The 25,590-nt window shown below is 40.5% G+C and overlaps 1 protein-coding gene across 3 annotated transcripts in view; it reads right to left on the reverse strand.

Moving 5' to 3' along the window:
• CKAP5 (cytoskeleton associated protein 5) overlaps positions 1–25,590 on the reverse strand; it is a 97,691-nt gene that overhangs the window by 6,594 nt on the left and 65,507 nt on the right. Inside the window, exons 25-43 of one of the 3 annotated variants that reach the window (XM_012001396.1) lie at positions 21,152–21,346; positions 20,324–20,459; positions 17,904–17,992; positions 15,180–15,305; positions 13,513–13,662; positions 13,002–13,205; positions 12,653–12,788; positions 12,026–12,219; positions 10,625–10,797; positions 10,365–10,388; positions 9,282–9,455; positions 8,933–9,053; positions 4,922–5,101; positions 3,335–3,522; positions 2,643–2,718; positions 1,399–1,587; positions 1,171–1,308; positions 580–663; positions 326–485 (exon numbers count right to left, since the gene is read on the reverse strand). In XM_012001396.1, the coding sequence (XP_011856786.1) occupies positions 326–485; positions 580–663; positions 1,171–1,308; positions 1,399–1,587; positions 2,643–2,718; positions 3,335–3,522; positions 4,922–5,101; positions 8,933–9,053; positions 9,282–9,455; positions 10,365–10,388; positions 10,625–10,797; positions 12,026–12,219; positions 12,653–12,788; positions 13,002–13,205; positions 13,513–13,662; positions 15,180–15,305; positions 17,904–17,992; positions 20,324–20,459; positions 21,152–21,346 (2,737 nt within the window). The remainder of the gene's footprint in view (positions 1–325; positions 486–579; positions 664–1,170; positions 1,309–1,398; positions 1,588–2,642; positions 2,719–3,334; positions 3,523–4,921; positions 5,102–8,932; positions 9,054–9,281; positions 9,456–10,364; positions 10,389–10,624; positions 10,798–12,025; positions 12,220–12,652; positions 12,789–13,001; positions 13,206–13,512; positions 13,663–15,179; positions 15,306–17,903; positions 17,993–20,323; positions 20,460–21,151; positions 21,347–25,590) is intronic. The other 2 variants (XM_012001397.1, XM_012001398.1) reach the window with 2 other exon arrangements.

A 25,590-nucleotide genomic window follows, 5' to 3' on the forward strand; every position in this document is an offset into this window, starting at 1 on the left:
GAGCGAGTGAGCAAGAATCAGTCAAAGGCCAAAGGCCAAGAAGGAATAGCCAGTGAGACTGGAGGAAAACAAGACAGCATGGAGAACTGGAAGTGAAGTGAAGAAGCTGTCTCAAGGGCAGGGAACAATTTACCATTGTGAAATACTGATGATGGGTCAATTCAGGTGGCTAAGAATTGACTACTGGATATAGCAATGGGAAGATCATATGGTGACCATTAAGTATTGAGGTTCATGGATATGAATTTAAACCAACCAAAACTTCAGGTTCCTGAGCTAGGAGCTATTTTGAGCTTATTCCTGGAGCTATAAAAGGAAATCATACCTGTTGAAGTGGAAATGCGACCTTTGCCCTCCCTCTCCATCTCAATCACCCGAAGGCCTCTTTCGACATAGCTCTGGAAGAACTGTGAGGAATTTTTCAGAAATGGTTCAATGTCAGCATCTGAGTATTTCTTCTTATATTCATATAACTCTGCTAGCCCCTGGTGAACAGGAAGAGGGAAGAGGGGGAGATGAGTGTCAGTGTCCCTTTACCATAAAGCAGACCCCTATTCAGATTAACCCTTTCACTCTCACCTCTTTAGTGTTTTCTTTAGAGCCAATCTTCTTAAAAATCTCAGCTAAGAAATCATTCACTTTGGCCTTTGATGATTTTTCATCCTGAAAAGTTGAAAGACATAAGGAAGAATTGGTTAGACTTGAGTTATTAATTAGGAACTGATGGTTGGATATGAACAGAAAATATCTCAAAATCTGGGCCTTATTGGTATGTTCCTACAGATAACAGATGCACCAATGATGCAGGTCTTACAGCAGAAGCACTAACATTCTGGGTTACTGAGTGCCTCCAGTCTCAGATTTCCACCTCAACTTGATGGAGAAGGAACTGACACATTCTTTCCAGGTTGAGTAGAGCTAGCTATTTATCTGGTGACCAATGCCTTAGGCATCTTTCTTGGGGACCAAAAAACACATGGTTATATTTAGTTTAGATTTTAAAATTTCAAGGTGGAAATGGTTACTGCACCACAGCAGGAGACTGACTGGACCAGTCTGTAAGCCTTCACCTTGGACCTTTGGAAAAGGTATCCTGGTGACCTACACCTTAGATAAGATCACTTCCGGTATAGCCTCATTTCCCTCAATCTTTCAAGTCAGGCCACTCACTATTCGAGATGCTCCCTTTTCTGTTTCCTTATCAGACTTGCTCCCAGTCTGGTCCATACTGTGCTTCATCATCCGGCAGAGATGGGCCTCCAGCTCAGACTCGTTTTTGTTGTCGATCATCGTTAGGTGGTCCAGGATCTGAGGGAGACACATGCACAACTGATAGCATTGCCATTTCTATGATTTTCTCTCAAGCTCCCTCAGAGACCAGTTGCGATTCTTACTCACCTTGGGCCCTTTTAATTTGCATAAGGTGTGTAGCAGGGTCTTTAGGGTCCTTATGGGAAATTCACTTTTGCATTGCTTCAGTTTCTCTTTGGGGAAGACCTTCATGAAAATGTGGATATCTAGAAGAATTCTGTCTAGGTTAATGCTATTGATGGTATCAGGCAACAGTCGAACCATTCTCCAGAGACACTATTGAAAAAAGAATAAAAGAGTTAGAAGGAGTGACTGAAGAATGAGGATAATTTGTCACCATTCATATTCCCTAAGCTCTGGGCTCACTTCTAAAATATGGCCAGGGCTATAAATGTGGCACATCGTATCTTTCAAGTTCAGCTGCTAAAACATGAAAATTTTAAATCACTTCTATCATAACACCAGCTGAAGTGTGTCCAGTCATTCATATCTAATCACCCATCTCCACTCCTTCCCACTCCCCAGAGCTAGGGGCCATCATTTAACCTGGTGGAAATTCTCTCTTGGGTTTCCTTGGTTCCTGAGAGTAAAGTGGTTCATGTTGCTTAACCAAATCGAATGCAAGGGGACAAAATATCTGATACGAATTCAGTGTAATAACAGTATTACAATGTTATAAATATGTTCATTTGGTCTCTTTCACAAAAGAGGCCAAATATCATAGGGCTCTACATATATTTTTCCCCAAAATAAATGAAATCTGTTTCAAAATTCTTTCCTTTTGATCCTCAGAGAATTAGTAAAATATTTACAAAATACCTCCTCCCTTTCACTGTTTGAGGCCACGAACTGTTTAGGCCTGAACTTAGAATATAAATTGTAGGAAGGGAAAAACTGAAGACCAATTCATATATATATGTGTGTGTGTGTGTATGTATGTGTATGTATAATTTATACATATATAATACATATACATATATAAAAATACATACATATATATATAAAAACCATAAACATATATATATTTTAGAGATTAGGTCTCACTGTTGCCAAGGCTGGAGTGTAGTGGTATGATCAAGCTCACTCCTGGGTTCAAGTAATCTCCTCACCTCAGCCTCCTGAGTAGCTGTTACTATAGGTGCATGCCACTGCACCTGGCTAAATTTTTAAAAAATTATTTTATTAATATTTTTATTATGAAAAATATATTTTCAGGTATGACTTGGTTGATATGAGCCTATGGCTTTCTTAGCTCCAATTCCTCTTTCCCCATACTTTTAACAAAGCGATTGCATCTTTGAAAGAAAAGAGATCAAATCATTTCAACTTACCTTCATAACAAGCTCTGAGAATTTGGGAGAACTGGCTGTTGCTAGCAGGCTGTCTTGGAGCAAAACAAGTAGGGCACTGGAAGAAAAATCCAACACAGCAGCATTAAGTTTCAAACCTGCATTCTAATTAAAATCAGTAGTTGAAAGGTCAAGTGAGATTACTCTATTCATCTAATAAATTGAGAGGTCATGGATCAGGAATTGTCTTGGACTACCTGACGTTCAGTTAAGAAAATAAACATCGTTTAAGCCTTTTAAGTCACCACTTGGTAAGTGTAAGGTTTGTGACTCTATTTTTCATTGTCATTGGTAGCTGAGAAAGAATAAAAGGTACCTGAAATGTACAAGAAAAATGTAACCAACAAACTTTACAGTCCTATTCTAGAAAATGCATGATATTGGCTGGCTAAGTATTTACTAGTTTTAGCTATAGTCTCAGGCTAAAATACCTTTGGTCCACGATGAAGAGTAATAAATCAACTTCCTAGGCACGCTTAAAGTTATAACTGATGTAGTTATATCAGTTATATCAGTTATAACTACTGATGTAGTTATATCAGTTATAACTTTAAGCGTGCCTAGGAAGTTGATTTATGATTGTTAGCTTGCCTAGGAAGTTGACTATGATGGTTTCTAAGCATAGACAAAAGAGAGGATGCCCCAGGCTCTATTGACTGAGAGTACAGATATACCTCAGGATGTTGGTCTGGTCCGACTTCTCCAGAACCTTTACCACCAAGAGGTTCACAGAGCGGATGACCTGTTGTCCTTCCTCAAGATCTTCAATCCGAGAATCCAGCATTAAGGTGATAAGGCCATGCATTAGGTCTTTTAGTACTCCAGTGGACGCCTCCCGGGCAAGGCTCTCTATCTGAAACAGCTATCCAGACATACTTGTGTCAGGGAGGTGTAAAACTCAATATAGAGAGTGAAGAATAGAAATGTGGGTGGCATATTCTGGTAAACATTCAATTATGTTGTGTTTTTTTTGAGACGGAGTATCCTCTGTTGCCCAGGCTGGAGTGCAGTGGCGTGATTTTGGCTCACCGGAAGCTCCACCTCCCTGGTTCACGCCATTCTCCTGCCTCAGCCTCCCGAGTAGCTGGGACTACAGGCGCCCGCCACCATGCCCAGCTAATTTTTTGTATTTTTTTTTTTAGTAGAGACGGGGTTTCACCGTGTTAGCCAGGATGGCCTTGATCTCCTGACCTCGTGATCCACCTGCCTCAGCCTCCCAAAGTGCTGGGATTACAGGCGCGAGCCACTGCGCCCGGCTATGTTGTGGTTTTTAAAATTTAGAATATTAACGAAAAAACAAAATCACCACACTCCCCCAAGCCTCTAGTAATAGGCAAAATTAATCAGTGTGCTTCTTTCTAATTGTAAAAGTTTGTTTTTGTTTTTTTTTCTGAGACAGAGTCTCGCTCTGTCACCCAGACTGGAGTGCAGTGGCATGATCTCGGCTCACTGCAAGCTCTGCCTCCTGGGTTCAAGCAATTCTCTGCCTCAACCTCCCGAGTAGCTGGGACTACAGGCGCCCGCCACCAGGTCTGGCTAATTTTTTGTATTTTTAGTATAGATGGGGTTTCACCATCTTGGCCAGCTGGTCCTGAACTCCTGACCTCGTGATCCACCTGCCTCAGCCTCCCAACGTGCTGAGATTACAGGTGTGAGCCACTGCTCCCAGCCAAAGTATTTGGTTTTACATGTGAAATTATTTATTGTTATGCCAAATTTGTAATTTCTGGCTAGTTGACATCGTTAAGTCCACCCTTTTAGCCCCAATTTAAGAAAGCATATTGAAATCCGAGTGAGAATGTCTTTATTATCCTTATAATCTGCTCTAAAGGTAAAACATTGACAAATTTTTTTCCCTTTTATTTTTAGCTAACATGTAATAACTGTACAAATTTATGGAATACAGAGTGATATTTCAATACATGTATACAATGTCTACTGATCAAACCAGGCTAATTAGCATTTTTAATGTAACCATACTTATCTGTGGAAAGGCAGCTATGGCCTACCATGCCTGATGAAGAAACTGACAGGAAGAAGCTAGGTAGTCTGTAAGCATTTTACTTTATATCCTAACAGTAAGGTGGGATGGAGTGTAGCCAAACATTCAATGGAGGCCATCAGTAACTTGCTAAACAACGCATGTAAAATTCTACCAAGTGACACAGGACTCACTGCAACATCTGCATGGACTCTGGCTTTTCAACCTATGTAGGCTGAGAGATTGATGGGAAGCTGAAATCCTGCAGAGGTGCCCTTACCGAAATCATGTTGCCAATGATACAGCTATACAACTTGATGATCTCATCCTTCTCCAATTTCTCATCTGCCATGTGTGTGTTGTAGATGAGTCTTAGCTGCATAAACGTGGCTATCAGAAACTGATCAATATGGCCGGACATGGCTTCAGCTTTGTCTTCCTGTCTCAGGACTTCATCAATCTGATAACAAAAATTTCAAGATATATTTTTCAAGCTTTATATTCTAAAGTAGCAGGAAGACACTATATGAAACTTCTCTGTAAGAATATTTAATAGCAAAGTACTTCCAGAGTCTTACCTTAAAAAAAAAAGCCCATTTACTTTATTTACTTATTTTATTCATTTATTATTTTGCTCTTTCGCCCAGGTTGGAGTGCAGTGGCACAATCTTGGCTTACTGCAACCTTCACCTTCCGGTTTCAAGTGATTCTCCTGCCTCAGTCTCCTAAGTAGCTAGGATTACAGGCGCCTGCCACCATGCCCATCTAATTTTTGTATTTTAAGTAGAGACAGGGTTTCACCATGTTGGCCAGCTGGTCTCAAACTCCTGACCTTGTGATCCACTCACCTCGGCTTCCCAAAGTGCTGGGATTACAGGTGTGAGCCACCGCGCCTGGCCCCATTTATATATAAATAACTAGTCCTTAGGGATTCAGTCATTCAACAAATATTTACTGAGCAAGATATTAGATAAATTAGTCACAGGTTCGATTCTGAGAGGCTCATTGTCTAATTCAGGGAATAATAATCCTTATGTTTGGCTGGGCGCAGTGGCTCACGTCTGTAATCCTGGCACTTTGGGAGGCCAAGGTGGGCGAGTCACTTGAGGTCAGGAGTTGGAGACCAGCCTGGCCAATGTGGTGAAACCCCATCTCTACCAAAAATAGAAATATCAGCCTGGCGTGGTGGCAGGCACCTGTAATCCCAGCTACTCGGGAGGCTGAGGCAGGAGAACTGCTTGAGCCCAGGAGGTGGAGGTTGCAGTGAACCAAGATCACGACACTGAACTCCAGCCTGGGTGACACAGCGAGACTCCATCTCAAAAACAAAACAAAACAAAAATCCTTATGTTTAAATGTTCAATTTATTAAAAAGAGTGCTTTTTAGACTCTTTAGACAGGGCTGATATTACGATCTCCATTTACCAGATGAAAAGTGAGGCTCAGAAAGATCAGACTACTGGTCCAAACTCAAAAACTCAGCTTTCTCACATATTGGTCCAGTGTTCTGTTTCAGTGCACTGGCTGTCACTAATGGTAATAAGGCATTGTTTATATCCAATCTATTAGCAAGTTCTGTGGATTCTACTTCCAAAAGAAACCCTGAAACCATGACTTCCTTCCTCTTCACCATTATCATCCTAGTGGCACATAGTACCTTTCATATAAATTTTGGCCACAACTTCCTAAAAGAATTGCTGGAATTCACTCTTGCCTTGCATATAATTTTATCTCTAGAGTAGCCACAGTAATTTCTTCCACAATTAATACAAACAAAAAATCTGCAAAGGTGAAAAAAAAGTACATTACAGAAACGTTGAAAGGGTAGTAAAGGAACTCTTTTATCCTGAATCATTTAAAAGTTGTCAATCTGATGTTCCATGACCCTGATACTTTAGGGTATACTTATTAACAACAGGGACATTCTCCTTCAAAAGTACAATAAAACCATCAACATCAAGAAATTAACATTGATGTCACTACAATCTAATCCTCAGACCCCATTCCATTTTCTCCAATAACCTCAATTATGTCCTTTAAAGCAAAAGACCAGTCTAGAATCACGCGCTGCATTTACCTGAGAGACTGTCATGTCTCTCAGTCTCTTTATAGTGTAGGACAGTTCTTCAGTGTTTCCTTGACTTTCTGGACCTTGAATCTTTTTCTTTTTTTCTCTTTTTTGGAGATGAAGTTTTGTTCTTGTTGCCCAGGCTGGAGTGCAATGGCGCAATCTTGGCTCACAGCAACCTCCACCTCCCGGGTTTCAAGATATCCTCCTGCCTCAGCCTCCCGAGTAGCTGAGATTACAGGCGTGCACCACCATGCCCGGCTATTGTTTTTTGTATTTTTAGTAGAGACAGGGTTTCTCCATGTTGATCAAGCTGGTCTCAAACCCCCGACCTCAGGTGATCTGCCCACCTTGGCCTCCCAAAGTGCTGGGATTACAGGCGTGAGTCACTGCACCCAGCTTTGACCTTGAATCTTTATAAAATGTCCTTAATTTGTACATGTTTCCCATGATTCAGGTTATGCAACATCAGAAATATCAGCAAAGTGATGTGGAACTCTCACTGGATCCCATCAATGTAGCACATAATTTTCTTTTATCACCCTGACGCAGTGGCTCACGCCTATAATCTCAGCACTTTGGGAGGCCAAGGCAGGTGGATCACCTGAGGTGAGGAGTTTAAGACCAGTCTGGTCAACATGATGAAACCCTGTCTTTACTAAAAATACAAAAATTAGCTGGGCGTGGTGGTGGGTGCCTGTAATCCCAGCTGCTAGGGAAGCCGAGGCAGGAGAATTGCTTGAACCCAGGAGGCAGAGGCTTTAGTGAGCTAAAATTGCCCCACCGCACTCCAGACTGGGCAACAAGGCGAGACTCCATCTCAAAAAAAAAGAAAAAAAAAAATTACAAAAAAATCTCATTTTGTCACATTGTTGTTGATTCACTTTGGGTTGTTTTATTTTTTAAATTTTATTAATTTATTTTTTGGGGATGGAGTCTCGCTCTGTCACCCAGGCTGGGGTATAGTGGCACGATTTCGGCTCACTGCAACCTCCGCCTCCCGGGTTAAAGTGATTCTCCTGCCTCAGCCTCCCAAGCAGCTGGGACTACAGGCGTGTGCTACCACGCCCAGCTAATTTTTGTATTTTCGGTAGCGACGAGATTTCACCATACTGGCCAGGCTGGTCTCGAACTCCTGACCTCATGATCCACCCACCTTGGCCTCCCAAAGCACTGGGATTATAGGTGTGAGCCACTGCACCTGGCCTATTTTTTTTTTTTTTTTTTTTGAGACATGGTCTCACTCTGTCACCCAGGCTGGAGTACAGTGGTGCAATCACAGCTCACTGCAGCCTCAACCTCCCAGGCTCAAGCAATTTTCCCACCTCAGCCACCTGAGCAGCTGGGACTCCAGGCAGGAGCCACCATACCCACCCGTGACTTCTGTTTTAAAAAATTTCTAATAGTTTCCCATCATAATTGAAATAAAATCCAAACAACTCACCCTGGTGCTTTTAAAGCCCTACATGATATGATCACTGTCTGCCTCTCAAATCTCATTCTGTATCATTCTCCCCCTTTAACACTATGCTCCAGGCACATGAACCTTATTTCCTTGAACTTCAAGCTCATTTCTCCCCTAAGACCTCTGAATACGAGCTCTTTCCTCTCCTTGGAATACTCTTAGCCACAAGGATATCAGAGTTTTCCTGATCACCCAGTCTAAGTATCTACTCAGTTCCCCTCTGTCATTACTCCATGTAAGTTATATTTACACAGTTGTTACAACTGTGTGATATTTTCTTGTTTACTTGTCTCTGTCCACTAAAATCTAAATAAGTTCCATGAGAGTTGGTCCTTACTTGTTAGCTGCTGTTTTATCTCTAGCCTCTGGTGAATCAATGCAATTATAAAAAAATGCAAGGCTTAGCCAGGAGCAGTGATGCAAGCCTGTTGTCCCAGCTACTCAGGAAGCTGAGACAGGAGGATTACTTGAGCCCAGGAGTTTGGAGCTGCAGTGTGCTATGACAGTGCCTGTGAATAGCCACTGCACTCCAGCCCACACAACATAGTGAGACCAAAAGAAAAAAAAAGAGTAAGGCTCTATTAGAGCCACATCTTCTGAGGCACATGATGACTGAGTGGCACCTGTGCATTTCTCTCCTCGGGAAAGAAACACTGCCTGCATCCCCTAATGCTATGACTCTGCGATTGTGCAATTCATCACATTTATAGCCTCTATGTCCACCAATGGAATCCCTGTCACGGAAGCACACCCATTACCTGTGTCAGAGCTTGGATACTTGTGTTGATGTCACCACTGGCTACTTGGGAGATAATGAAATTGATTGTGGATGCTGTATTACTATGCATATCATCGAAGTGTGGAGAAACAGCCCGGATCCTAGATAGCAGAGCAAAGAGAAAACTTCAATCTCTATTACAAGACATCCCAGTCAGCTGGAGTTATACAATTCTCCACTAGGTCCAGGTCTTAGTTAACAACTGCTATCATTCAGAAAGAAATCAGTTCTAAAAAGTTTTAACTGCACATTACCACAAAGGGCACATTTCACGTATGCCGTCTGATCATCATGAACTGCTCATATTTAAATGAAAGAGTTTAACTCACTTGGGTTCAGGAATAAGGACTGGCTCAAAAATGTCATCCAGTTTGTGCTGAACAAGTTCTGGCATTTCACATCGGACTGTACCATTGTCATTCTCAATCTCATCTAGATCCAGCTGGAATTCTCGGCGGACCATCTGGGCTGCCTCAGGATGCCCACTCATGCTTCGGGCTTGGCTAAGGGAAGCAAAAGGAGGCTCCTGAACTAAGAGAGACTTCTTAACCAAAGGGCAAGAGTAGCACTGTCAGTTGCCCCAAAGCTTCAGGACAGATGTTCAACTTCTGGTTTCAGCCCCCCTGAATGATTTAAGTCCCTGAGTCTAAGCAAGTGCCTTTAATAGGCAACAACATTGGTTCATGAATATCCTAAGAGGGCAGATAACTTTAATTTGTACTTACATTACCTGCCAAGTTATAAGTATTTGTTCTAGTTCACTAAAGCCCATAAACCTTGTACTTCTATTCCTGATGGGGCAGAAAACAATCAAAGATATTTATATTGACTCAAAGTTCACTACTTATGGGCAAATATATAAGAAAAATCTAGACTGGCTGGTTCTTTTCCACCAAATTAACCAGTGCTTTAATTTTGCTAATCATAAGTACCATTCCATGCAGTGTTCAGCACATTTTATACTTTGTGAGACCACTAGTCACCCCTTTTTAGAATATTCACTCTTGACAGGTCAGGGCCAGCTTTACATCCAAGAAATAGGGATTCAAAGTTTCCAAATTCAAGTTGGTTAAAATTATACTCATGACACAACCCAAAATAGAGCTGTCTTGCTTAGGAGGCAGTATTTTGAGTCCCTAAGCCAATTTTGGGTTGCATGTATTTTATTTAGCCTTATCTCAAGAATAGGAAATTAAGCACAACCAAGTATAACACAAAGAAGAAAGTGAATCAATATTTTAGCCACATGACATTGAACTTTTGTGGAAGACTTGATTCATGGGGTACTTATGGACACCCTCTACCCTGATTATAAACTCTAAGCTAGTCACCCTCCAGAGGGGATGAATCCAAGTCAGAAGTTAGAAAGATATAAGAGCCCTGCTAATGAGAAATTAGCAGGCAGTACTTACATCCTATAAGTGCGATACATAATTCTGTCCACGGAAAAGCAGTGAAAGAAGGCACAAGACCATTTAGAAGTGGTTTTGAGACAAAGACAAAGACAATGAAGACTGAAGGATCAGACATTTGGTTACAATACATTTACCCAGACACTCTGTCATGCATGATAATGGCTACAAGAACTCAAGATTATGTTACAGGACAGGCTGTGAGCACACAAGGCAAAGGCCATAGAGATGCTCTTAGACAAGTATCTCTATCTACATACTTGAGTTTGGAAGACATGTCCTCAGCTGGTCCCTTGCGTAACATGTTGGCATTGGAGCTTATGTTCTGTGCACGCTGAGGTTTCTCTTCCACTTGTTTTATTGGTGCAGCGGAGGGTCTCTTTGCTGACCGCTTAATCCTCTCCTCGAGCATGCTCATATCCTTTTCAGAAAGCTGTAAAAAGAGGCCAAATTTAGAAACTTAACTGAATAACTCAATAATATCTATTTTCATATCAAAACAAATAGAACCTTCTATGTTAGGACATGTTTACTTTCAAAGCACCACACTTCAAAATGAACTACTGTTAATACCTGCCTAGCTGCTAACAGGAAGAGGAGATATGAAAGAAGGAGAGAGGCTGGGCGCAGTGGCTCATGCCTGTAATCCCAGCACTTTGGGAGGCCAAAGCCGGAGGATCACTTGAGCCCAGGAGTTTGACACCAGCTTGGGCAACATGGTGAAACCCCATGTCTATAAAAAGTATAAAAATTAGGTGGGCATGGTGGCACATGCCTATAGTCCTAGCTACTCAGGAGGTTGAAGTCAGAAGATCACTTGAGCCTGGGAGGTCGAGGCTGCAGTGAACCATGATCACACCACGGCACTCCAGCCTAGGTGACAAAGCAAGACCCTGTCTAAAAAAAAAAAAAAAAAAAAAAAAGGAAAGGAAAGGATAAAAAAGAAAGCCAATTAGTAACTACAAACAAAAAGGTCAAAAATTAAATGAAGCTTCCCCATTTTTTGTTTTGTCACCACTATCTAGCTGTGTGACTAGGGGCAAGAAACTTCATTTTTGGTCATCTATAAAATTCCCAACTGCTTTATATTCTTCACTGAGTAGTAGTGAGAATTAAATCAGAAAATATAAATAAACATATTTAAGCCCAGTGTAAATATATGGTGACACTATGAGGTAACTGAAGACAGAGGTCCAGACTCGCTCAAACGAAATAAGAGGTCAGAGGCAGAACCTAATGTGAGTGGAAAACTGGCTCATGGCTGTAGCTCAAGACGTGATCTGACAGATACTAGTATCCACACTATACACAAGTAAGCACTTTTTAACCAAAAACTCGATGCAGTAAAAATTACAGAGCAGACTGCCAGGAGGAATTTAAACCCGGGACTAGCTCAGATTTCTTGATTCAAAAATAGCACTCATTTCTAAAGCAAATTTACTATGAATAGAATGCTCAGAAAAGAAAACTTGATTTCCATTAAAACAGCCTAATCAGAGACACCTCAAGGGTCTATTCAGATTCTAGGACACATTGATAGGTTGAGTTGACTAAAAAGTAGTAAAAACTTAGCTACAGTTGAGAGGACAGGAAACCTAGCACCTAGGAGATCTTGCAATTCTTTTCACAACATGCTGACAGTGTTCAGAGAAGTCACTCACATTTCCAATCAGTTTGAACACCTGATCCCCATGTACATTGTACACCGTTACAATGGTGTTGAGTGCAGCATTGCGTACAGCATTGTCACGGTCTCCTATGTGAACAGCTATTTCCTTTAAGGCTTTTCCTGGGGTTGGTTGGCAAACATTCATGCCATAGGACTCAACCAGACATCCCAGCTCTTCCAGGCACTCTGATGGGGGAGAAAGGCTAGATTAATGAAACAACACATATTTGGGATAGAGACTTACCCTTACTAGAGAAATTTCCCTTGGCATATATGAAGGACTTAAATCTGACTCTGGCTCTGCCTAGGATTTTTTGTTTACTGCCTTTTATCAGTTAAAAAATGGTATTTCAGCAAGTGCTCCTGAAAGGAAGAGATGCCTGTGAATCAGATGGCCCCTGTGCACTTGATTTTGTCACCAGGGTGATACTGAGTGGTGCCTGTATCACCTGATACCATGGCTCCACCAGTGTGCAACTCATCACTCTCACAGTCTAAATCAGGAGGTTGGAATCAACTACATAGGCATTGGAGAAATTTATTTGTTCATCTATAAACTATTTCTTCTATAGGCTACTGCTGCAGAGATTCACATCTCAGTTTAAACTATTTGCTTCACCTGCTCTCTGCTTAGAGTTTTTGGATTTGGTTCCTTCCATGATAAAGGGAAACATCTTGCTAGCTGGGTAGACAAGGCACATCCGGTTCAGGATGGCACGAACATCTTTACGAATGACATCCTTTGGTTCTCCAACCTAGTCAACAAGGAAAATAATGATTAAGTGAGGCACTTCCTAAGTAGTAATGATTCTCCCATGCATTACTATGTTTTGAAAGAATAGGGAAATAGGGATGAGTAGGGAAGGTACCATGATATAATCAGTAAAAGAGGGAGAGGAAATAAAAGTATAGAAACTGAGGTCAGCTGGGAACTCAAGCAGTCTCCCAGAGAGAGAACACCACATTACCTTGACAACAAGATAGGGGATGAAGGAAGATGCTTCACTCTCAGTAAGATGATATTCTTCCTCACTTAGCAAGGTGAAGAGCAATTTTAAATATTCTAGTGCTTTCATCAGGACACTTGTATTGGTGTCAAAAAACCTCAGGGTAAGCCACTTTAAGATAAGATCCAGGCAACCAATAACACCTTCTTTTTCACTCTCCAAGTGCTTAAAATAAAAGAAAACAAAACTCCCACAAATAAGAATATACAAAATCTCAATTCTACTAGGCAAGTGTCTCTTAAATTTTATTGGAGCCCAAAAATAAAATGACAGATTTTTAAGCCTTCAATTAAGACCTAAAAAATATACACACACATTCATTTATTCTACCAAATAATAAAACAGCTCTAAAAAATAGAGAACATAGTATATTCTACTTCCTTTTCAAGTCATGCAAACTTCAGATTATTTCATAGGGCTCAGTATTTTTACATGTCTGAGATACATGTATATTTATCTACTGCAGACTTACATCAACCATAACAGCCAGGGCTTTGTTATGATGCTGAAAGTCTGAGTGAAACATCTCATCTTGTAACCATTTAGCCACACAACTAGACATTTGAGTCTTCAGTTGCTCAATGTATTCATCCCGTGGGGTAGTAAAATTCCACTTTAGCACCTGGAAAAAACAAACAGTGAAAAGTGGCTACAGGGTGTTCAACTGAAATGAGGTAGAGAGCCTTATATAATGCAGCTGCAGGAACAATTTAATAAAATTATTTCAAAATTCAACAATATTCATTTGTAATTAAATATGAATGCAGATGTCAAGGTGTCATACTTCTTGAAGCTTAACAACTCTGAAAATCTTATAGGAATACACATTTTTGGAATTCTTTGTTTTTGAGACACAGTCTCACCTGTTGCCCGGGCATGGCAGAGTGCAGTGGCACGATCATAGATCACTGTAGCATTAACCTCCCAGGCTCAAGTGATTCTTCTGCCTCAGCCCCCCAAGTAGCTGGGACTACAGGCATGCACCACTATGCCCAGCTAATTAAAAAAATTTTTTTGTAGAGACAAAGTCTCACTATGTTGTCCAGGCTGGTTCTGAATTCCTGGGCTCAGGCAATCTGCTTGCCTTAGCCTCCCAAATTGTTGGGACGACCGGCATGAGTCACTGTGCCTGGCCTTGCAATTCTTACTAAAGAAAAAAAAAATCAATCCTACATATAACTATATAACATGGTGGACACTGCTGCCACATCTTTGATAGAGAGAAAATTTGAAATATCTATCAAAATTATGCATATCGTCATTCTAGGAGTTTAATATAGATACACTCACATATGTGTAACAAAGACCTACATTCAAAGATATTCACAGCAGCACTGTTTGTAATAGTGAAAGACAAGAAACAACCTAAATGTCCAACATATTGGCATAAGGATAAAGAAAGGTATATACATATAATGCGCCAATACAGTGATACACACATATATACACAGATACGAATGATCTTTCAGATATTTCAAACATCATTAAAAGAAAACAGTGAGATACAGAACAATATGGCATGTCTCCATCTGTATAAAAGGAGGGCTATATAAAAATATACATATGATAGTAGAGGTACAAAATATTTCTGGAGTAATACATTGAAAAAATGAGTACTAATATCCTCCCTGTGGAGGGATACTGGAACAGAGACATGCTTTTCATACCATACTTTGCACTTTCTGTACTGCAAATAATTTTTTAAAAAGATTATGCATTTTGAAAACAAATTTAAGTACCTAATGAAACCAAAGCAACATAAGATAAATGACTGAACTAGCCATTTATACAGTCACAAAATCTGCCTTGTAAGGTCTTGAAAAGAAAGATTAATGAAGAAGCTTATATTTAGTTAATTAAAAAAAAAATACATTCCATTCTTTGATTTTAAAAATGAAGATACCAAAAAAGCTACGAAATCATTTATTTCTATTTACAGGGAAAAATAGGCAATAACTCTATTCTATAGTTTATTTGTAGGAATTAATGCTCCCATAAACTAAAGAATAATATAATTTATAAGCAAAAGAAACACTTAATTCCTAGATATTTCACAATAACATGGATTTCAGACAGCAAAACTATTCCTGAATAACAATACAAGCAAAAATCTCCTGACGATTCTTAATCCTTCCTTACCTTCAATCCTTTTTCATCTTTCATCCTTTGCTCTTTTCCATTCGGAACAACAATAAAAATAGGCCCAGATTTGTCTTCATCCTCCTTTAAGCTGGTTTTGCTTGGCACCTTCTTCCCTTGTGCACTCTACAACCAAGGTTCAGGGAATACTGATTAGCTTGGCCACCTCTCCTTAAGAATATGATGCTGCTGCCCAGTAAAAGGGCACCATAGAAAACAGAGAAATCTTTCTACATGATATTTCACATGAAAAAAACATGCATCATAGAATCTTGTATATGTTTTTGAACAGGTTCTTTAGAAATTTTTCTGAGAATATTCTTAAGTCAGTTAGTTCTTGGACTAGCATGTTATATAGTTGGAAAAGCTGCTATTACTGATCATTAGTCTAGGTCACAAACTTTTTGTTTACTGGATAATTTTTTTTTTTTCTTGAAATCTTCAACACTATAGCTTTCCCTATTAATGACATTCTTTTTTTTTTTTTGAGATGGAGTCTCACTCTGTCGCCCAGGCTGGAGTGCAGTGGCGTGATCTCAGCTTACTGCAATCTCCACCTCCTGGGTTCAAGTGATTCTTCTGACTCAGCCTCCTCAGTAGGTGGGACCATAGGCGCCCACCACCACCCCTGGCTAATTTTTGTATTTTTAGTAGAGACGTGGTTTCACCACGTTGTCCGGCTGGTCTCGAGCTCCTGACCTCAAGTGATCCACCCACCTTGGCCATTAATGACATCTTGAATGGCATTTACACATTTCAAAACACTTAGTTTGAAAGCTTTTCTGTTTCTTTCCGTTGATATTTAAATCTATTTCTATCATAATAGTATAAACTGAAGACCTTTTGAACTTGCTTCTAGAGAAAGTTACAAGAAATGCTTTAAATACTTAAGTCACTAAAGTGGTTTTAAAAAATAATCCGGCTGGGCGCGGTGGCTCAAGCCTGTAATCCCAGCACTTTGGGAGGCTGAGACGGGCGGATCACGAGGTCAGGAGATCGAGACCATCCTGGCTAACACGGTGAAACCCCATCTCTACTAAAAAATACGAAAAAAAAACTAGCCGAGCGAGGTGGCGGGCGCCTGTAGTGCCAGCTACTCGGGAGGCTGAGGCAGGAGAATGGCGTGAACCCAGGAGGCGGAGCTTGCAGTGAGCTGAGATCCGGCCACTGCACTTCAGCCTGGGCGACAGAGCGAGACTCCGTCTCAAAAAAAAAAAAAAAATCCAAGATTTAAAATCTTCATATCAGATAGAAAATAGTAAACAATAGTACACATATTTAAGATAAAATTCAAATTTCATTACTGAAATCATTATTATTATAAATGTAGCATGGCCACTATTTCTAGTTGGCCAGAATTTCTTTCTAGTATAAACACTAAAGTCATTCAGACCAAACAAATATGAGATCATTTATATGAAACTGCTTCGTAAGCGTAAAAAGATTGGAAAAAAAATTATGGCATTAAGAACGGAGTCAAAAATACTGCAAAACACTCGTGATCAAAACTAAAATAAGCACTTGTTAAATTTGGGATGAGGACAGGCAGACAGGAAAAGAACATCATTGGATAGTTTAAATTAATTCACTGAGGAGTTAAAGGGCCTGAGCATAGGAAAGAAAAATGGTTAACTATAATATTTAGAAGAATGGCCCTAGAATGTGTACTCCAAAATGGGGGTGTAATAATACATGTACTGGCTAAAAAACATTCTCACTCTATACTTTTTCATCAATTACAGGAAGTAAATTAAATAATTCTCTATTTAGATTTACTATTAGATTTACTACCCATTGCAGTTTTGCAATTTTCCTTTTGTAAGTATTAAATAATCAACACTCTGAATATGTTTATTAATCTGAATCTTGATAGAGATAATGACAATTTTCTGTGATTTATAAACTTAATTAAATGAAAAAATCACCCAGGGGATAAAGTTGAACATTTGAACACACTGCTTTAAATTGTCTAACTCTCCATAAATACTGAAAGAATTGGTGATGCATCAAAATAAATCCCATTGGGACAAATGGTGTTTCCCTGCAGACTAACCGAAACATCTTCTAGTATGATGACAACAGTGCCATATTTGAAGGAAGTTGATTTAACTCCTTTTCTTAAATCCAAATCAGCCTAAAGTGTTTATTATGCCAGAGCTACAAATGCTTGCTTTCTCCTTTTTTTTTCCCCCTGAGTCTTGCTCTGTCACCCAGGCTGGAGTGCAATGGTGAGATCTTGGCTCACTGCAACCTCTACCTCCTGGGTTCAAGCGATTCTCCTGCTTCAACGTCCCGAGTAGCTGGAATTACAGGTATTTGCCACCATGCCCGGCTACTTTTTGTATTTTCAGTAGAGACACGGTTTTGCTATGTTGGCCAGGCTGGTCTTGAACTCCTGACCTCAAGTGATCCGCCTGCCTCGGCCTCCCAAAGTGTTGGGATTACAGGTGTGAGCCACTGCGCCTGGCCCTTTCTTCTTTCAATAAAGTATATCTTTCCCCAAAAATCTACATGAAAGGAAGATGACAGCACCTCTTGAGAGCAGGATATCTCCGTTTTAGGACCTTATTAAAAATGAGCCACAGAAATTTGTATAAATAATTCGATAATATCAATAGCAGTGATGTTCTTTTATATATAATGTGATCCTTCCTAATAGAATGACTCAGTGTATAAAATATATTTAAAAGCAAGTCTGCATCGAAGTATACAGAGTTAACATACCTTTGCTTTAGAGGATAATCCTGGAGCTTTGGCCTTTTTTGGATCAGGTTTGGGTTCTGCACTGCTGGAAATAGAATCTTCAGCAGGTGCTTTGAGAAAAAAAATATATATATACTATAAACTTTAACTAATATTTTATTTTGGACAGGTTAAATATATGATGATGACAAGGAAGCCTGCAGTCTTAAATGTATCAGTTTATAAGATGTTTTCAGTTAGTTTTTCTTTTTTTTTTTAATGAGACAGGATTTTGCTCTATCTCCCAGGCTGGAGTATAGTGGTGCCTTCACAGTGCTCACTGCAGCCTTGACCTCCCGGGCTCAGTGAATTCTCCCACCTCAGCCTCCCTAGTAGCTGGGACTACAGGACTGTGCCACCACACCGAGCTAATTTTCTTTGCAGTTTTTGTGGAGACAGGGTTTCACCATGTTGCCCAGGCTGGTCTCAAACTCCTGGGCTCAAGCAATCCACCCACCTTGGCTTCCCAAAGTGCTGGGATTACAGGCGTGAGCCACTGTGCCTGGCTCAGATTTTTTTTTCCCTAATAATTTTTCTCCCAAAATCTCTCTTTAAGCATAAGAGGGAAATTAATTCAGAAAATCTATATCTCATTTACCAACATTTAAACTGTAGTTTCATTTGTTTGTTTAGAGACAGGGTTTCTGTCACACAGGCTAGAATGCAATAGCATGAGCAGGGCTCACTGCAGCCTTGACCTCCCTGGCTAAAACAGTCCTCCCACCTCAGCTTCCTGAAGAGCTGGGACTACAGGTGTGTACCACCAAGCCCAGCTAATTAAAACAATTTTTTTTTTTTTTTTAGAGACAGGGTCGCACTATGTTGCCCAAGCTGGTCTTGACCTCCTTGTTCTCTCAAAGTGGTGGAATAACAGGTGTGAGCCACCATGCCCAGCCCAGACTGATACTTTCTTAAGGGTAAGGACATCTTTGATATTCAGTATCTGCTACATAGCAAGATCCCAATAAAAGTTAAAACTGAATATGCACTTTAATAAAGAGTTTTACACATGTAAATTTTTTTTTTTTTTTGGGAGACTGGTTCTGGCTTTGTCACCCAGGCTGGAGTGCAGTGGTGCGATTGTGGCTCATTGAAGCCTCAACCTCCTGGGCTGAAGTGATCCTCCCACCTCAGCCTCCTGGGTAGCTGGGACCACAGGTGTGCGCCACCAAGCCTAGCTAATTTTTGTAATTTTTGTAGAGATGTGGTTTTGCCATGTTGATCAGGCTGTAAAATTTCTAACTTTATAGCATCAACAATTTCTATTCCACTAAATTCAAGAATATTGTTAAGCAGTAAGTCTAAAAATGAATTGGCCACAGGTTATATATTATTGAATTTTATTTATTTTTATTTATTTAGTTTGAGACAGAGTCTTGCTCTGTCCCTCAGCCTGGAGTGCCGTGGCGTGATCTTGGCTTACTGTAACCTCTGCCTCCTGGATTCAAGTAATTCTCCTGCCTCAGCCTCCTGAGTAGCTGGGATTACAGGTGTGCACCACCACACCCAGTTAATTTTTGTATTTTTAGTAGAGGTGGGGTTTCTCCATGTTGGCCAGGTTGATCTCAAACTCCTGACCTCAAGTGATCCACTGGCCTCGGCCTCCCAAAGTGCTGGGATTACAAGCATAAGCCACCCAGCCTATTATGGAATTTTAGTCAGGATAAAGAAATCAAGAATTTTCCCTTAAAGAAGGTTAATAAAGTAGATTAAGCTAGATTCTCCCAATTCCTCTTCTAATTATAGTATCCAGGAGCAGAAAACAGTTGTGGAAACCTTAAATGTAGGATGCAACACTTCAGAAAGGACTATTTTGATGTGCTATTCCAAAACTCCTTTTGGGGTCAGGTGTGGTGGTTCAAGCCTGTAAGTCCAGCACTTTAGGAGACTGAGACAGGAGGATCGCCTGAGGCCAGGAGTTTGAGACCAGCCTGTGCATCACAACAAAACCTCATCTCTATAAAAAGTAAAAAAATTTAGCCAGGTGTGATGGCGCATGCCTGTAGTCCCAGCAACTTGGGAGGATGAGACACAAGGAACACTTGAGCCCAGGAGTTCAAGGTTGCAGTGAGCTATGATCATGCCACTACACTCCCTCCTGGGTGACAGAGCAAGACCCCAACTCTAAAAACAAAACAAAACAAAACAAAAACAAAAACAAAAAAAACATTTTAGAATTAGAAACCAAATTAGTCACCTTTGTACTCTTAGTACAGTTTCTGGCATAAAATAGGTACTTGACTACTTGACAAGTGTTTGTGAAAGGAAAGTAAGGAGAGAAGGAAGGAGAGCTTGGATCTACGCTGTAAGGAAATGTGATTTAAAAGAGACAAGGCTGAATGTCTTTTTAGAGTTCCTCAGGGCTATTTCCTTCCCCTTTAACCCTCTTAAGATAGAGTTACCTGATGCAGGCTGGAATTTGGCTGGAGCAGACCCTCCCATTGGCTTAGAAGTTGCTTTAGCGGGTGGAGCAGGCTTGGCTGGCATGTTAGCTTTGGCTTTCTCTAGCATGGCCAATACCTGATCTTTAGAAGTTGGCTAGAGAGACAAAATAACATAAAAAGTGAGAGGTCACATAAATGATAAAGTCATACGAAGCTTATGAACAAATCCTCTGTCGAACAAATGACTGAGCTCCTAGTTTTGAAATACCACTGAAGTAAGGGAGGCAGCACATGGTGTCAGAAGTCACACACATTATGAAGTCACACTAAGGTAGGTATCATTCTAGAAGGTCACAGTTTTCACCCCTGTGAAGTCAGCAGATTTTTACTTCTACACTGCTTAATATTTTATTTTTGCTTGTTATGATTTCAAATTGAGACTCACAGGAGGTAATACGGTTTTTTGCTCATATAAATTCATGTTTAATATATATATATATTTTTGAGACGGAGTTTCGCTCGCTGCCCAGGCTGGAGTGCAGTGGCATGATCTCAGCTCATTGCAACCTCTGCCTCCTGGGTTCATGCAATTCTCCTGCCTCAGCCTCCCAAGTAGCTGGGATTACAGGCATGTGCCACCAAACCCGGCTAATTTTTTTGTATTTTTTGTAGAGATGGGGTTTCACCATGTTGGCCAGGCTGGCCTTGAACTCCTGACCTCAGGTGATCCACCTGCCTCGGCCTCCCAAAGTGTTGGGATTACAGGCGTGAGCCACTGTGCCTGGCCCATGTTAAATATATTTTTTAATAGCTTTTAACAGCAGTAGCAGCAACAAGAAGTAGTACCTTTAGTTTCCCAGTAGCCTTGGCCATTTTTTCATATCCTAAATGCATCATGAAGAATGGCAAAGCATCTTGGGCCTTCTTTCGCACATCTCCATTTCGATCTTCTAGGCAGGAGTAGAGATGAGGAACACAAAGGATAAGGTCTGTCGGGGTGGAACGAAGAGTAGGTAGTTTCTCAGCCAGCCAGCCCAGAAGCTGCCAAAAGAAATAAAGACTAGTTACACACTTCAAATGAAGACTGTTATGTATGATCTCAGGCTTACTGATTTCATTAGTCTCAAGCACTGAATTAGCTTTCACACTATAACTTTCCAATATGAAATCAGTACTTTTCATAATTCAAGAACTGTGCTATATTTAAATAATATATTCAATGATGACAATCATCTTTAAGATAAGGACACATTAGGCCGGGCGCGGTGGCTCAAGCCTGTAATCCCAGCACTTTGGGAGGCCGAGATGGGCGGATCACGAGGTCAGGAGATCGAGACCATCCTGGCTAACACGGTGAAACCCCGTCTCTACTAAAAATACAAAAAATTAGCCGGGCGAGGTGGCAGGCGCCTGTAGTCCCAGCTACTCGGGAGGCTGAGGCCGGAGAATGGCGTGAACCCGGGAGGCGGAGCTCGCAGTGAGCTGAGATCCGGCCACTGCACTCCAGCCTGGGTGACAGAGCGAGACTCCGTCTCAAAAAAAAAAAAAAAAAAAAAAGATAAGGACACATTTCTTTGGACTATATTTGGGTATTAAATTATAAAGCTTTAATAGTTCTTAATACATCTTAAAGATGAAAAAGTTTGACTTATCTCCCTTTAGTTCTGAAAAATATTTAGCTAGAAGACCCAAAGCACTTATTGTGATCAGAAGGTTACAAATTTTACCAAGACTTCTATTTTTTGCCTTATGTTGACATTTTTTTCTATATATCCCTAAAATAGTTCATATTTGTATTTTTCATTTTTGAGACAGGGTTTCACTCCCATCACCCAGGCTGGAGGGCAATGGCATAATCTTGGCTCGCAGGCCAGTGGGATTGGCTTTAGTCATGCAGCATAATTCCTTGGAGATTTATCTGAATTGTTGCATTTACCAGCAATTTGTTCTTAATTGCTAAATAGTATTCCATGTATGGATATACAAGAGATTTGTTTAACCATTCACCTATTGAAAGGTATCTGAACTGTTTCTAGTTTTTGGCTATTATGCAGTAAAATGCTCTACCCTTGAGCTATGATCCCAGTTTTTGGCTACTATGATTGAAGTTGCTATGAATATTTGTACATATTTTTGTATGGACATAAATTTTCATTTTTCTGAAATACATGTCCAAGAGTGCAATTGCTGGCTCATATAGTAACTGCATGTTTAGTTTTATAAGAAAATGCCAAACTGTTTCCTGAAGTGGCTATACCATTTTACATTCCCAGCAGCAATGCATGACTATTTAGGTTTCTCCAGCATTTCACGTTACAATTATTTTTAATTTTAGCAATTCTGATGATTGTATAGTGATATTTCATCATAGTTTTAATTTGCATTTCCCTGGTTGCTAATAACACTGAGCATTTTTTTGTTTTGTTTTTTTCTGAGATGGAGTCTTGCTCTTGTCACCCAGGCTGGAGTGCAATGGCACGATCTCAGCTCACTGCAACTTCCACCTCCCACATGCAAGCAATTCTCCTGCTTCAGCCTCCCAAGTAGCTGGGATTACAGGCGCCCGCCACCACACCTGGCTAATTGTTGTATTTTTAGTAGAGACGGGATTTCTCCATGCCGGCCAGGCTGGTCTCAAACTCCTGACCTGGTGATCCGTCTGCCTTGGCCTCCTAAAGTGTTGGGATTACAGGCGTGAGCCACCGCACAAGGCCAACACTGAGCATCTTTCATTGGCTTATTTGCCATCTGTGTATCCTCTCCAGTGAAACATTTGTTCGTGTCTTTTGTCCCATTTTCTATTTTTAAAAAATTTTTCCCCTAAAACAGGCTTGGCCATGGATACCCATTTTCTGATTTTTCTGTTGTTGTTACTATTGAGTTTTTTGAGTTCTTTGTATATTCTAGATACCAGTCCGTTATTGGATACTGGCTTACAAATCTTTTCTGTTGTTCTGTAGCTTGTTTTGTTATTTTCATGTGGTTTTTTTGCAGAGTAAAAGTTTTTAATTTTCACGTAGTCCAATTTGTCAACTTGACTTTTATGGATTATGGTTTTGGTTTTAAGTCTAAGAATTCTTTGCCAGCCTTACATCCTGGAGATTTTCTAGTTTGCCCTTAAAAGTTCAATAGTTTTATGTTTTACATTTAAGTCCATAATCTGTTTTGAGACAGTGAGGTTTAGGGTGAGGTTCATTTTTTTGTTTATGGATGTTCAATTGCTCCAGAATCATTTGTTGAAAAGACTATACTTCCTCCATGGAATCAGTTTGTAGCTTTGTAAAAAATTAGTTGATCATATTAGTGTGGGTCTATTTCTGGGTTCTTTCTGTTGTTCCAATGATTTATGTGTCTATCTCCACCCCATTCTCCTACTACCACTATCAGTGTCTTGATTACATTAGCAACATAGTAAGCTAATTGTAAAGTGATTCCTCCTTTTTTTGTTTGTTTGTTTTTGAGACGGAGTCTTGCTCTGTCACTCAGGCTGGAGTGCAGTGGCGCGATCTTGGCTCACTGCAACCTCTGCCTCCCGGGTTCAAGTGATTCTCCTGCCTCAGCCTCTCAAGTTGCTGGGACTACAGGCTCATGCCACCACGCCCAGCTAATTTTTGTAGTTTTGGTAGAGACGGGGTTTCACCATGTTTGCCAGGATGGTCTCGATCTCTTGACCTCATGATCTGCCTGCCTTGGCCTTCCAAAGTGATGGGATTACAGGCGTGAGCCACCGTGCCTGGCCCTCACCATTAAGTTTCATGTTCTCTGTAGAGGTTGTTATGCAGACGCTTATATCAAGTTGAGGTAATTCTCTTTCATTACTAACTTGCTGAGAGTTTTTAATCATGAACGCATGTTGGATATGTCAAATGCCTTTTTTCCATCAATTGATATAATCATGAATTTTGTTATTCTGTTATGATTACTCTGATGGATTTCTGATTTTTTTTTTTTTTTGAGACGGAGTTTTGCTTTTGTTGTCCAGGATGGAGTCCAATGACGTGATCTCGGCTCACTGCAACCTCCGCCTCTCGGGTTCAAGTGATTCTCCTGTCTCAGCCTCCGGAGTAGCTGGGATTAGAGGCGCCCGCCACCACGCCTGGCTAATTTTTCTATTTTTGGTAGAGACGGGGTTTCATCATGTTGCCAGACTGGTCTCGAACTCCTGACCTCAGGTGATCTACCCACCTTGGCCTCCCAGAGTGCTGGGATTACAGGCGTGAGCCACCGCAACTGGCTTATTTTTTTATTTTTATTTTTTGAGATGAAATCTTGCTCTATTACCCAGGCTGGAGTGCAGTGGCGTGATCTCAGCTCACCGCAACCTCTGCCTCCTGGATTCAAGCGATTCTCCTGCCTCAGCCTCCCAAGAAGCTGGGATTATAGGCCCGCACCACCACACCCAGCTAATTTTTTATATTTTTAGTAGAGATGGGGTTTCACCATGTTGGGCAGGCTGGTCTCCAACTCCTGACCTCAAGTGATCTGCTCGCCTCAGCCTCCCAAAGTGCTGGGATTACAGGCATGAGTCATTGCACCCAGCCTCTATTTTTATGTTTGATTAAAACCTCTGATTTTCATAAGAGCTATTTATGACAAACCCACAGCCAATATTACACTGAATGGGCAAAAGCTGCATGGATTTCCTTTGAAAACCAGCATAAGACAAGGATGCCCTCTCTCACCACTCCTATTCAACATAGTATTGGAAGTCCTAGCCAGGGAAATCAGGCAAGAGAAAGAAATAAGGGTATTCAAATAGGAAGAGAGGAAGTCAAATTATCTCTGTTTGCAGATGAACATGATTGTATATTTGCAAAACCCCATCCTCTCAGCCCAAGAACTTCTTAAGCTGATAAGCAACTTCTCAGGATACAAAATCAATGTGCAAAAATCACAAGCATTCCTATACACCAATAATGGACAGAAAGCCAAATCATGAGCAAATTCCCATTCACAACTGCTACAAAGAGAATAAAATACCTAGGAATACCTCTTCAAGGAGAACTACAAACCACTAATCAACGAAATAAGAGAGGACACAAATTGAAGAACATTCCATGCTCATGGATAGGAATAATCAGTCTCATGAAAATGGCCATATTGTCCAAAGTAATTTATAGATTCAATGCTATTCCCGTTAAGCTACCATTGACTCTCTTCACAGAATTAGAAAAAAACTACTTTAAATTTCATAAGGAACCAAAAAAGAGCCTGTATAGCCAAAACAATCCTAAGTAAAAAGAACAACGCTGGAGGCATCATGCTACCTGACTTCAAACTATACT

The sequence above is a fragment of the Mandrillus leucophaeus genome, unplaced genomic scaffold, assembly GCF_000951045.1.
Source record: "Mandrillus leucophaeus isolate KB7577 unplaced genomic scaffold, Mleu.le_1.0 Scaffold66, whole genome shotgun sequence".
Classification (NCBI taxonomy): domain Eukaryota; kingdom Metazoa; phylum Chordata; class Mammalia; order Primates; family Cercopithecidae; genus Mandrillus; species Mandrillus leucophaeus.